General features: G+C 51.8%; 1 protein-coding gene across 3 annotated transcripts in view; it reads right to left on the reverse strand.

Moving 5' to 3' along the window:
* Positions 1-10216: 10216 nt before the first annotated feature.
* Positions 10217-13396, reverse strand: part of IGFN1 (immunoglobulin like and fibronectin type III domain containing 1) — a 33728-nt gene continuing 30548 nt past the window's right edge. For all 3 annotated transcript variants that reach the window (XM_071768354.1, XM_071768355.1, XM_071768353.1), the window contains 3 exons: positions 12772-13071; positions 11902-12228; positions 10217-11385 (listed from right to left, as the gene is read on the reverse strand). In XM_071768354.1, coding sequence (XP_071624455.1) covers positions 11372-11385; positions 11902-12228; positions 12772-13071 — 641 coding nt within the window. In that variant the 3' untranslated portion in view covers positions 10217-11371. The remainder of the gene's footprint in view (positions 11386-11901; positions 12229-12771; positions 13072-13396) is intronic.

Genomic DNA, 13396 nt, shown 5'->3' on the forward strand with positions numbered 1-13396 from the left:
CCTGCTTTGGTATTTCCCCGAGTTCAAACTTCATGAAAATGGTGGCTCGGTGTCTGGGGACGGCCCTGCTCACATCACAGGGCAGAGGAGCAGCACTACCCACAGTGCTCCTTCTTCCTAAGGGTCCAGGTGTTCCCAGCTCAATGTGTCCCACATCCCCATTTGGAAAAACCTTCCCCTTTCCACATAAGCTACAAACTCACCCCCTGAGCCCAGGGCTGTGGGGTGGCCCCTAAAGCAGGGGTTGGTAAGGGTCCAGCTGACTGCAGGGGCTGCTGTGCTGATGGGGTGAGACCTCCCCCCCCCAAGGGGTTCCCACTTCATGTGATGAGAAATGGAGAAATGGGGGCAGGCACCAAGCAGAGAGCTGGGGCAATCTTTGCAAGTAACATGGAGGAGCACAGGGAAAACCTGGTCTTCTAGCAGGCAGCATAGAAGATAAAATGGCTGTGCAAGAAATGACATGCCAGGTTATGAATCTGAGCAGGGAATTTCCTCCCTGCCAAGCCACACTGCAGCAACTCGTCTGCAGGGAACTGAGCACCTCGGTGCTGGTGTGACCAGTTTCAGGTCACAGCAAGCGCTGACAAAGCTCCTGCCAAGCCACAGGAGGCTGATACAGGAGAAGAGGCACAAACCACATAAGGAGGGAGGCCAAGAGGAGGGGGTCCAGGGCAGAGGTTCCCCAGGCCCCCCAGGACAGGGTCCTGGGTGCTGCTGTCAGCACGCAGGCCAGAGAAGGGCCAGGAGGAGCAGGGTGCTCTGCATTGCCAGGTGGAGGGGGATGTACAGGAGATGATGTGGGAACCATCAGTGCCCAGGGCCTGGGTGCCCAAAGGACTGATGCTTTCAGCTCACACCTGCTGGGTCCCTCCTTGCAAACAGAAGATAAGCTCCTTATTTACTTCCCATTTGTCAGGTTTTGTGTTCCCCGGGTGGCTCGTAAGGCTCACAGGTGCCTTATTTCATAGGGACAAGAGCAGTATCAAAAAGCACAAGATGAATGCTGTGCACCTTCCTCTCATGCTCCAGGTTGCTCCTCCAGCAAAACCCAACAGCAGAAATCCAAATGTTGTTCATGAGACACAGGAGCAGAGCAAAAGACTGATTGCCTCTGGTCCCCTCTCCCCATGTTTCCTGACACCTTACACAAGGGATGCAGTAAATTCACTCTGCTCCAGCACCCAGCCAGCCTGGACATTTAGTCCATGCCCAAGTGAGGCCAACCCAGGATGAGGGGAAAGCACTGCCCAAAACTGAGAGTCCAATGCCCAGCGAGATGGAGCAGGATTTTCTGCTGCTTCTTTGCATTTCACAGAGCGGGGTTAAGGCTGTGAGCTTCCAGTCCAGGTAGGGACCAGCCAAGCAATAGCTGGGAGTTGTTTTCCTCAGTCCTACTTGCTTCTCCTGAAAGCTTGTTATCGATGCCAAATCAATGACAGGCTGTGAGTGTCAGATGGCTTCTGCACTACAAAGTGCCCAGCTCTTCCAAACCTGTAATGTCATTTGCCCCCTGGCAAGGAGCAGCCCTCACCCTGTCCCTGCACGGGAGAGCCAAGTGTTTATCACATCCCGTCATTTGCTGGTGGATAAAACAAAATGCTGCACGCTGGCATCTGCCCTGTTTCATAATTCACCCAAAATGCTGAGCTGGGCTGCGGGGCTGGGGATCAGGAGCTTACAGAGGCTTTCAAGAAACAATAGTTTCTTGGGGCGAGTTTGCACGGTCTAGCCCAAGGGAGGGAATCTCCGAGGTTTCTGCAACAGGCTCCAAACCTGCATCTAAAAGAGCAAAAGGTACTCAAACAAAGGAGTTTATTGCACCTCTATGCAAAGTGCTGTTGCCGCTCTGAATCACGAGCTGGGGATGCTTATTTAGCAGGGCATGGGGAGCGTCAGCCCCAGCCCGGCTGGTGCAGCAGCGGAGCTCGGAGCTCGCACCCACCTGCGGAGCGCCCGCAGCCAATTCCCCGTCTGCCTTTCTGTCTGGAGCTCGTAGGCAGCAGCCAGGGGAAGGCTGGGAGGGAAACACCACCCGTGCTGAACCCAGGGTGTGCTGGGCAAACGATTGAGACGGTTAAAAAAAAATTAAACGAAATAAAGTAAGCAGGCAAGCGGTGATTTGAGGGAGCCAAGGCCCTTTCGCTGCAGTCCGAGGGCTGCATGTGCGCAGCGAGCATCGGATGGCGATGCTGTGAATCACCCTCCACGCCCCACACCGGGACACACCTCAGCATCTGGCCTCTTCAAAGCATTTTTGTGTGAGTTCCTGGGATTCCTGCCAGCTGGCTGATTGCAATCAAAGAGCTCGCTGGCCCAATCCTGTTCCAGGAGCGGTGCCCGGTTTGCTGTTCAAACTTGTCAGGCACTCCCGAGCTGAAAGTGTCTCTGGGTCGCTGCAAAACTCTGCTGGGGGAGAAGAGTTGTCCCCCCAGAATGGTGACAAGGAGTCCTCCTGTGGGTTTTTTTTTCCTTTTAGCACCTAGGGTTGATCTTCCTTGGTGTGGGTGGGCACCAGGAGGGATCGAGGTCAGGGTGCTGGGAATTTCCTGTCTTTCCTGGGATAATGAGGGTTTTTGACTCAGCCTCGTCCCCAGAGCCCAGCAAGGTTTCTCCAGGAGGAAACTTGCTCTTCAGATTTGCAAACCTTTAGTCTCATCCTGCCTCTCAAGAATGGTTCTTTCTTCTGTGGGACCAGAAAGTGCCACAGGAACAGGGGAGATGGGGGGCTGAGATCCAGTGGGGTAACCAGGAGCCAGCTAAAGGTGAGGTGAAGGAGCTGCCAGGACACATGGACAGGACTTGGGCGAAGTCTTCCCTCCACTCCTCACACACGTATGGCACTGAGATGGGTTTGGGTTGATGAAAGTGAGGGTGCCAGGCAACTGATGGGCTGACCCCTGGTGAAGCAGGGAGACTTCACCAAGCCCTAGAGATCTCCAGTTGTGGATGGGAGCTTAGGTGAGGAAAATTGGGAAATTCCTGATTTTTCCATGAGAAGAACACAGGGCTCCCAGTGAGCAGCTGCCAGGCTGAATGTAGCAGGATGAACCCCATGTGTAATGGAGATAAAAGTACCTGGGAACAAAGTTACTGCATCATTAAGGTGTGGTCTAACAGAAATATGGAATGATTTAGGAAGGAATGTCCTGACCCTCTGCCCGGACCAGGGCCAGCTCTGCCCAACCAGGTCAGGACCCATTTGCTCCAGACCTTGTCCAGTTGAGGTCTGATGGAGATCCCACAGCCTCTCTGGCCTCTCTCCCAGTATTTGACTACTCTCATGGTGATTTTTTTTTTCCAGGTATCTAAGGAATGTCCCATGTCCCAGCTTGTTCTGGTTGCCTCTCTTCCTCTCATGCACCTCTGATTCCATCTTCCCTGCATCCTCCAGGTTGTTAGTGCTGTAAAATCCCTCCAAACTTTGCCTTCTTCAACCAATCCAGCTCTCCCAACTTTTCCTCATGTTTTCTGAACATCCTGGGGCTGGAGGGCAGACCAAGCCCTTGGCCTTGGCCTTTGACTTTGTCAGCTGGACTCTCATGGGCTCACATTGCTGGGTCCTTGCTTTTGCTGGGCCTGTTCATGGCAGATGGCACATGAAATGCACACAGGAGGACACAAGCAGGGTCTGAAGCTCTGGGCAGGAACCTGCATGTGCCTGGCAGCAGGTCCAGACTCAGTGCTATCCATGCTGAGGATACAGATTGTCCCTTCTGCCTTTCCTTGTGCTTGGATTTCTCCTGCCAAACACTCACATCCCAGGTCCCACCTTTGATGAGCAACAACATCACAACTCTGAACTGCTTGTCAGCAGCTAAAACAGGTCATCCTTGGTCAGAAGTCACTCTAGAAATAATCACCAGGAGTGGTCCTACAGCTACCAGGGAATGGCAAGCACCAAAGGGAAAGGTGGTGATGGAGAAGGACTGAGCTCTGCTGCCCTCCATCAGATTGGTCTTTTCTCATCTTTTTTTCCCATCTCACTTGAGGAACCTCTACAAGTTCAGTCAAGCAGGTGCTGATGTCCCCCTGAGCTCTCTACCCTGAGCTCTCTGGTGGTTCAGTGTCAGGTTCAGGAGGACCTCAGCCTGTATTCTTCACCCACCCCTGGGAAAGAGGAAGATTCTTCACACCAAGAGTTACCATGTGGGTCCTTGCTGGCAAAGCCCCTCCTTGCCCAGCAGCCCAAGGGCAAAGTTTGTGATGGTGTTTGAGCACAGGATAACAAACTCCTTTGCAGACTGAGTCTCAGGGGATTGCATAAAGATCCCAGCTCGGGATCCCAGGGGTTGGCCCTGTCCCAGGAACTTCCCTGGTGCTGGTGCACGTCAGTGGCTGTTGTTACAAATGCAGGAGAGGACATGTGGGATGGGATGGGTGCAAGCAGGGACTCCTTGTGCTCATGGCACTCACTGGAGGTGTTGTTGCAGCCTGTTCTCAGCAAACTTGGAGCTGCTGGGAGAGGTGTCCCTTGAAAGTCAGCAGTGCTGTTGAGATAAACATGGGAGCCTGATCTCCATCTCTAGGTCACCCTGTGGCCCACCATGTCCAGCCAGGTGCACCCAGGGCTGGGGTCTCGTGGCTGCTCCTGGGGACCTGGCAGCTGCTCAGCAAGGTTGAGTTGTCACTACAGGCAGCCAAGTGAGAGTTAATCTTGCTTAACCTACGGGACTCTGGGACAGACGCCTTCTTCCTGGTTTTATCTACCTGCTCCATCTCTCTATGACCACTCAAGGATCTGGACCAGCTCCTCTCTTGCTTCTGGATGGTTAATACATTGAAAAGTGCCCCCCCCTTCCTGCCATCCCATGTCTGGAAAGTCCAGAGGGAGTTGGCTGTCGGTGGAGACCAAGAATTGCTGGGGCTGGAATAACCACAATCAGATGGAGGCCAAGAGCCCACACTGCCATGAAAAACCCCAGAGTTAACCCAAGAGTGGTTTGGAGGCCCCATGGGGTGCATGAGCATTACCTGGGTGGTTCCCTGTAAATTCAGTCAAGTCAGGTCCTGCCAAGTGCATCTGCTGCTTCCAGGAGGGAGGGCTGGGGTGTGGGCACCATCTCCACAGGTGATGCTGCACAGGAACACAGAAAATCAGGGAGAGGGCTCGAGCCCATGCTCACCATAAGTAAACTATAAGTTCAGAGAGCTGACTACAACCAAAAATGTGTGAATGGTCTCCTGCCAGTGGGCTGGAGGAGAGCAGCTGGGCAGACATCTCAGCCAGGATGGTACCTGCACTCCTCAACTTCCCCTGCCCACCTGGCCCAGCTCTGAAAGGCTGCAGGGAAGGGGCTGCAGGTTCCCACCAGGGAAGGTGCAGAGACCAGCAGGCCAGGTTTAGGAAGGGGGTGAGCAGGTAAATGGTGTGAGGATGCCCTCGATTCTGCCGCGTTGTGAAACGGCTGCTGGGGGAGGAGACCTCAGAGCCCAACTTATGCAAGGATTTAGCAACATATCCCAGTGTGACCCGACTCCCTAAAGCTGCCTCTGGCAGGGGGTGCAGGGAGAAGGAGGTGATCACACTATCACCCCCTGGCACAGCTGGGGAGGGCCCCTGCCCCACACCGTGGCAAATTCCAGCTGCTCCACCAGGCTCCATGTGCCCACACCTCTGGCAGCTCCATCCCCACCAGCTCTGCAGGGACATGCAGATGCCTCCTGGCACCTGTGGAGCCTTTTTCCTGCCCTCAAGAGCTCCATCTCAGTGCAGGGCTTTGGGACAGGGTTTGACTTCTCCCCACACCCTGTAGTAAAGAGGCCCAGGAGAGTTTCATCCAAGCACAAAGACCCTGTTGGACATGGGCGTGGTTGCCCTCTCATGGGGAGGATCAGAGCACCACAAGCATTGGGGTCACCAGCTTGGGGTGATGCCATCTCCTACCTCTCCATCCAGGTCTGGCCTCCTCCATCCCACCCCATCCCAAGGGCCCAGAGGTCCAGTGGTGTCAGGGTCAAGCACAGAGGAGACAAAGTGGGGTAAGGGGATGATGAGAGCACCCGGACATGGGCAGAGGGGCAGAGGGGTGACTGCAGGATGATATTCACTCACCTGGCATCCACTGTGGGTGTGGGAGGGACTTTGATGGCAATAACAATCCCAGTCCTAAAGGATGAACTGAATAACCTAGAAGTTCATTCACTTTTCTCAATAAATTAGTCAATAAAAATACAGAAGTGGAAAGGGCACCTTGTTGCAGGCCAACAGAAACTCTTGAAAGAGAGGAACCTCCTTGAGAAGGGAAACTGTCCTTGGCACGGTCCTTGGTATTTAGTCCAAGTATTTAGTCTAGCTGTGGGAAGGAAAAGCAGATAAATGTGCAGCTAGGACACCATGGGCAGTACAAAAAGTCCTGTACCAAGAGGCAGGACACAGAAGTGTTGGCCAAGAGGAGTCCCACCCAGCACAGAGGCCTTCCCTGCTTGGTGACATTGGCAATGTCATCACAGGTAATGCAAGAGGGACAGAGACCAATCCCTGGTCCTGGGGAAGGCAGCATGGATGGGGTGCTGGTCACCCTGCTCTGGGACATTTTTCAGAGCAGGCTGCACCTACAGCTCATGCTCTTTAGACCCACATGGTGGCCTATGACATAAATATTACTGTCAAAGGTTGGTTGGGGTTTTTTTGCTTGAGGGCAGTGGTGGCCTGGGCTTTAATAGCATGAAACCCAAGCTTTGCCCTGGAGAGAGTTGGGTGGATTAACTCAAAACAAAGCTGAAGAGTGAGCTCATGATGGAGGAGCCTGGCTCAAGAGCTGCTTCCTGGACCCCTTCCTTGGCAGCACAAGAATACCTGGACAGGTAAGTGACTATGTTTCCACGTTGGGACACAAATACACAAAACCCCAGGAGAGGATCCATGTGTGGTCCTGATTTCTCCAAGGCCCCCAACAGCAATCCCAGCAACCCAAAAAGTTCAAGAGCCCCAACACAGCTGCTGGAATGGCCTCTGCCACATCCCAGCATCTTCCTGCAGACCTTGCCTGCTCTTTCCCACGTGGGAAGGACGAGTGTCCTGAAGGCTCAGCCTTCTCCCAGGGTTTCACTGCTCATGTTGCTCCAGGAACAGGAGCTGCACCCAAATTCTGACCTATCTTGGCTGCCGTGGACAGTTAGGGAGAGGATAGTTCCTGGATTCTTCCTACCAGCAGATAGGAAAAGGGGACTTGGGGCAAAAAAAAAGTCCTGTCATTGCTAGTGACATGGGACACGTGCCTTGTACCCCAGCACTACATGGACCCTCCAGCACTGGAAGCTTTTAAGAAGAGAAACCCTTCTTGTGAACAAGGGTTGGTTGCACTGGGTCCTGCTCTGGAGCAGGGGAGGGACCAGGTGACTTTTTAAGCTTCCTTCCCACCTTGCCATTCCTTGAGCACCATGGGACTCCCTCCACCACAAAGGGAGGGAGAGAGCAGGGACAAGCAGGGACAAGGATGCCTCAGGCACTTGCCATACAACCAGCCTCATGAGGCATGGTCCATGCCAGCACCTGGGTATCCCAGTGCACCCCAGGCTCAGCAGAAGGGGGTGGCTGTCACTGCTGTCTCCCCGACCGTGCACCCAGCCCATGGCCAGGCTGTCCTGGAGGTGCCCATGCAGACAGCACCCATCCCTGCAAGGTGTGCCAGCACCAAATTCCTGCTGCCCAAAGATCTGGGGGTCATTGGGGTGAAGCTCACTCACATCATTGATTGTGTTAAAGGCAAGGAGCTGCTTTCTGAGCAGGTTTTCTAGGAGGGTGGAAAGGAGAGGAGGTGAAGCCCTGTTCAGGCATGTGCACAGGTGCTCCCCTGCAGCCGGGCTGCCCTTTGGACCAAGGCTTCTGGAGCTGTCAGCTGCCTTGCTGGACGAGTTTTCAAAAGCCAGCTATCAGCTCCTTGCTCCCAAACACGTGTCCCTGTAATGGAGGAGTTTATCCCCTGCTGGAATTGAGCAACTCATCCCTCCTCTTGCATTACCGAAGCCTTTCAAGCATCATTTGATAAGCAGTATGAGCACAGCTCCTCCAGCATTGCTCCATCTTTTGGCGTGCTCTGCTCTGCCAAAACTGCATTTCAAGCGAGGTATAAATTATGCTTCACAGTTGGCTTTCATCTGCTCGTCATGCAACGGGTGAGAACAAAGGCCACGAAGTGCCACACCAAGGCAGAAGAGCCAAGGGCCGGGTGTAGGCACCGGCAGGGACTCTGCTGGAGGAAGCAAAACAACCCCTGCCAGCCTTGCATCAGAGATGTGGAAAGCTGGGGTGGCTCCTGCTGCCAGCAAAGGAGCTGGGGAATGGAGGGTGAGGGAGAGGAGGGGAAAGAGGGCAGAGAAATCCAGGTTTCTGCAGGGCTCGGAGTGGTTATAGCAGCAGAAGCAACGGGAGAAATGGGGGGGAGGCAGCCACGGCTCCAGCAAAGGGACCCTGCAGGGGAAGAAGGCAAAGAAAGGGGAGACAGAAGCAAGAACTGCACAGGTCAACACCTCTAGAAACTCCAACTGCTCTGAGGGCATCCTTGGAGGGAAGGGCCTTGGCCAGACAGGTGGTTTGGGCCAGGTCAGAGAGGAGTGAGTAAAGCAGAGGAAATGTCATCTGCAGGGGAGCAGAACTTCCGAGGTCAGTGCCTCGGGGTCTGTCAGACAAATCTGCATCTGCTGGAGAAGACTGAGCCTACCAAGGCTGAGGAGGAGGCAGAGTCACCAGTGAGGCTGAAGCAGTGGGGTTTGCTGCTCTGGGTGATTTTCCTCGTTTCGTTTCAGCAGAAACCCTTCTTGCTGAGGTCTCAGGTAGCTCAGACCCCCCGGAGGACCACAGCCCATGGGGCAGACCCTGAGTCCTTCCTGGTGGTGCCACAGCTGGGGGAGAGAAAGGGGAGAAGCTGCAAGGCCTCAGTAGAACCCAGCAAGAGTGAGCATTGTCTCTGGGTGTCTCATCACAGTGTCCCCATGATTTCCTTATCTGTGCACAACCCCCCAGCTCCTCGGGGCTTAACAGGACCCTTCCTATGGATCAAGGTGCTTCTGGAGGCTGCTGGGAGGGTACTGGGGGGCACACGGTGTCTCCTTTCCCTGAACTGGTGCCATCTTCTGTGTCCTGGCTTGAGGTGAGACACACACACAAAAAAAAAAAAAAAAAAAGGCTTACCTGAGATGGAGGAAAGGAAGGGGCCATGGGAGGCTGGAAGCAGAGCAGAGCAGTTCAAATGCTCAACTTTTAGTTCTCCCACCCACCAGGACACTGAGATGAACCTCAGAGAAGCCACAGCCCCCACCCTGCCCCAGCACCCACCACTGCTGTGGGCTGGTGACCAGGCTGGTACCCACCAGGATGATGTGATGGGTGTCACCCAGGCTCTGCTCCCAGAGCTCTCCATCCTCCAGCTGAGGCACAGAGAGAACACAGCAGGAGACGTGAGAGGGAACCTGCCCTGCAAACCCCTCAGACAGGGCCCTATGGACCTTTCTCCAGCTGCCTCCTGCTCTGCAGCTCCTCACCAGATGCACTGACTCTGCTCAGGAGCCAAGGGAAGGCTTGGGAAGCAAAGCTGCTGCTGCTGCTGGCGTTTGGATCTAAGCTACAGGAGCCTCCAGAAGGGCACCATCCTCAAATGTTTGGGGAGAGGCTGTCAGGACACCCTTGGGTGTAGAGCTTCTCCTGTTCTAATATCATCATTTCAGGCCCTGGTCGAGGCTGCCCAGGGCAGGAGGAGTCCCCATCCCTGGAGGGGTTTCAAACCCATGTAGAGGTGGTTCTGAAGGCCATGGGTTAGTGGTGGCCTTGGCAGTGCTGGGTTAATTGTTGGAATCCATGACCTTCAAGGTATTTTCCAAGCCAAACGATTCTATGATTCCAGGATGTGCCAATGGCAGTTCTGGAACAAAGTCCCACGAAGGATTTCAGGCTCTGAAGTGCCTCAAGCTGGAATTGCAGAGTCTCCTAAGCTGGAAAACACCGTGCTGAGCCCTGTGCAGTCCTGTAGCACCACTCCCTGGAGATGCTGGGATGGGAGCAGCCTGGGCAGCCACGGAGAAGCCTGGGCAGAGGCTGTTCCAGGGGTTGCCTCTCCCTGCTCGGTGCTGCCACCTCCAGAGGACATGAGGTCCCCTCTGGCAGCAGCCAGGAGCAAGAGATGGGTGACAAAGTTGGGATGTGAAAACTGCAACAGGCATGGATTGGCATTCAGGAACTGCCTGGGCTCCCTTCTCCAAATTAAACACTTACTCAGGGTAGATTTGACTGAATTATGGTTTAATTTCATAACCTACTGTTGCCATAGCTGTACAACATTGTACAAAATATAACCAAATAGAACATTTCAGCCCCACATAAGTGTCTGACTGGCTGTCTGAGGGTCAGGTGGCTCTGGGGCTCTGATCTGTACTCCCCTGGCTTCTGGATGCTGTCATCAAAGTGCTGAGGTTCCAATGCTGTGTTTCTACAGTCACCACAACACTTTAGCTTTCCAACCTCCTCCTCTGCTCAGTGATGGAATTCTCTGGTGGGACCTCATATTTCTGGTCAAACACAAAAGATTTTTAACCTCTTCCTGTGTTAGGCAAAACTCTTGCAGAGCAGTGACATGAGGGAGGGGCAGTTAACTTGGGGAGGTGTTACTGATGTGGTAGGTTAGGACTGACACATCCTTTTTTGCAGCACTTGCTATCAGGTTTTTTAATTAAAAATGCAGTCAGGGTTTTAAGTACAGCACTGATCTGCTCATAGTGACAACTGCTCAGTGCTGTCACTGGCACAGCTGGTTCTAGATTTCCAGTGATTCCCATCCATGCATTTTCCCTGTGAGTGGCACTACCTCATGTCAGCCCAGTCTGAGAGTTCCTCTCCTGCCCAGGCAGAATTAGTATTTAGCAGATATTATTTTCAATATTTAGCTGCTACTGGTAGTGGAATACATGCAGAGCTGCTTCTACCAGAATTAGGAAACCTGCTGAGAATTATATGGAATCTAAAATTATTTCTTTGGGTTAGAAAGCCACACACTAAAAGGCCAGCTTCAGAGATCTCTGCTACTGAAACATTCTTGCTGCAGCCTGACAGCAAGTGTGGCAGAATCATCTCTCACATCTGTGAAAAGTTTAATTTTTGCCAATTATTTTTCCTCTCATCTTCTGGGTTCCTAAAGCTTCTAATCTGTCTTCTAAAGGTCTAGTGGAAAGCCATGATCATTATAAAAAGAGACAATTCTCTCAAAGGTTTCCCCCCTGCCCCCTCCCAAATTTTGACTACAATGCAGCATCATGTTCAAAATAAACCCCTCAGACTCCAATGCACATCTGAAAATAAACACAGAGCCTTCATATAACCCAGTTCTCAATTAAAACCTTCACATTCATGTGGCAGGGCAGGTTTCTCAGGAAGGTCATGCTACAGGGTGGTGTCTGAAAATAAGGGAAAGAGAGAAGTCTGTAAGGTAACACTGGGAGGGGGACCTGAAATGTTAAGGGGTCACAAAGACCAATGTCTGCAAAAACACTACAGGGATTTAAGTGACCCATTTCTCCACTCATATAATCCCACTGAGGTATTCTGAATTGCATGCAAAGGAAAATATTTGACTCAAAGGAAAGTATATTTTATAATGGAATGAGTAAAATTACCAACAGTATTTATCCATAAATATATCCACCATGAATCTACCCTCATCCTATCACTCCTTGCAAACAGTCACGCAAAAATGTGTTTTCCTCACATCTGCCTTTTCATTTCTATTTCTGTTCCATACTTGATCACTAGTAAGATAATTAAAAATTCAATCAAGCAGGCCAAATATACACTGCCTTGTAGGAGATTGCTCTGGTCAGTAAATAAAGCTGTATGGCTACCATTTTTAAGGGATCCTGACAGTCACGACATACCCTGACATGACACAAGGAAGGAAGATTAAAGCTTGGTACCTTTAATAGTGAGGAAGGCTTGGCTGGAGGCACGGCCCACTTCATTGGTGGCTTCTACCACATATTGTCCTTCATCCTGTTTTGTGACCATGGGGATGACCAGGGAGCAGACACCGAAGTCGTTTATGCAAAAATAGTCAGGATTTTTGGAGAGGTCTTTACTGTTCTTGTACCATGTCACCTTTGGAGGTGGATGGCCCCCAACTGCACAGCTCATGTGGCACTCACTGCCAGTTGTCACCACGTGAGGCTTCAGTGGGACAAGGAATCTTGGGGGCTGGTTTTGATTGACTCCCCGGTATTTCTGTGGTCTGATTTCAACCTGAGCTGTAAAAAATAAAACCAAAAGCAAACAGCATCACACAAAGATACACTGAGACCCTGCTTCACAGCTGTAGCAGTCAGGGGGTAAAGGGCTGCTTGTTAATCATGACACTTGGCTGTGCAGAACACCCATCATCCTGCACTGCAAAATGCCAAAGATCTCAGAGCCCTGGGGACTGTAATCTGTGTTTCTTCTCCACTTACCCAGAATTGAACTTTGAAGTCAGAAACTTTGCTTTCTGCAAAATTCAGTGCTTAGATTTTGATGGGAATTAATTTTGTGGCAAATTACATAATGTAATGACTGGAAATAAAGGATCTATCTGCACAGTGCCCATGCAGAAACAAGAACTCTCCCTTGCCATACTGGAGTTTCTTAGAGTATCTTTATGCATTCCTGTTCTGGGCAGCTGAATGTTCACAGGAGCAGGAGCACCATTTCTGGGTGGTGTGTTGGAAACAACAGAAGCAACAACCAGCACAGCATGACAACACCCAACCACAGCATGCCAACACACAGATAAATATTTGTAAAAGCTGTTTTACCCTTTGCTTTTTTAATTCTCCAAGGCTTCACAGTTTCAGATGGACTACTGGCTCCCATGTTATTTTTTGCCACAACTCTAAAGTAGTAGTCCTGGCCTGGGATGACTCTGGTGAATGTGAATTTGTTGTTGTAGATCAGGTCACCCACCACGAGCCACAAGCCCTTCTCTGATTCCCGTTTCAGGACTGTGTAGTGGAGATCACTTTCCCATTTCTCAGAGGCTGATGGCTCCCAGGTCACTGTCACTGTATTTAGCACATTCACTTCCAGTTTAATGGGTCCAGGTGGTTGTGGTATGTCTGTGAAGACAAATAATATCAAAGATGTAGGGAAAGTAGCACAATACAGAACCCAAAAAACTTTGAGTTCCTGGTCTTCAGAAGGGACAAAATTGGATTCCTTCTCCAGTGACACAAACTCATTTGCTGTTAACTGAACTTCTGCTGCACTACAGCTGCATTGCTGGGTCTCCTTCCTTCCCTGCAGGGAAGAGGTGAGGGCTGGCACAGCTAAATTTTTCACCTCTTAGGGAAACAGCAAACAGAGTTCATCAAATCATGAAACCATTGAACAGTTTGGGTTGAAAGTGACCTTGAAGATAATCTGTTCCCAACCTCCCTGCCA

The sequence above is a fragment of the Heliangelus exortis genome, chromosome 25, assembly GCF_036169615.1.
Source record: "Heliangelus exortis chromosome 25, bHelExo1.hap1, whole genome shotgun sequence".
NCBI classification, from domain to species: domain Eukaryota; kingdom Metazoa; phylum Chordata; class Aves; order Apodiformes; family Trochilidae; genus Heliangelus; species Heliangelus exortis.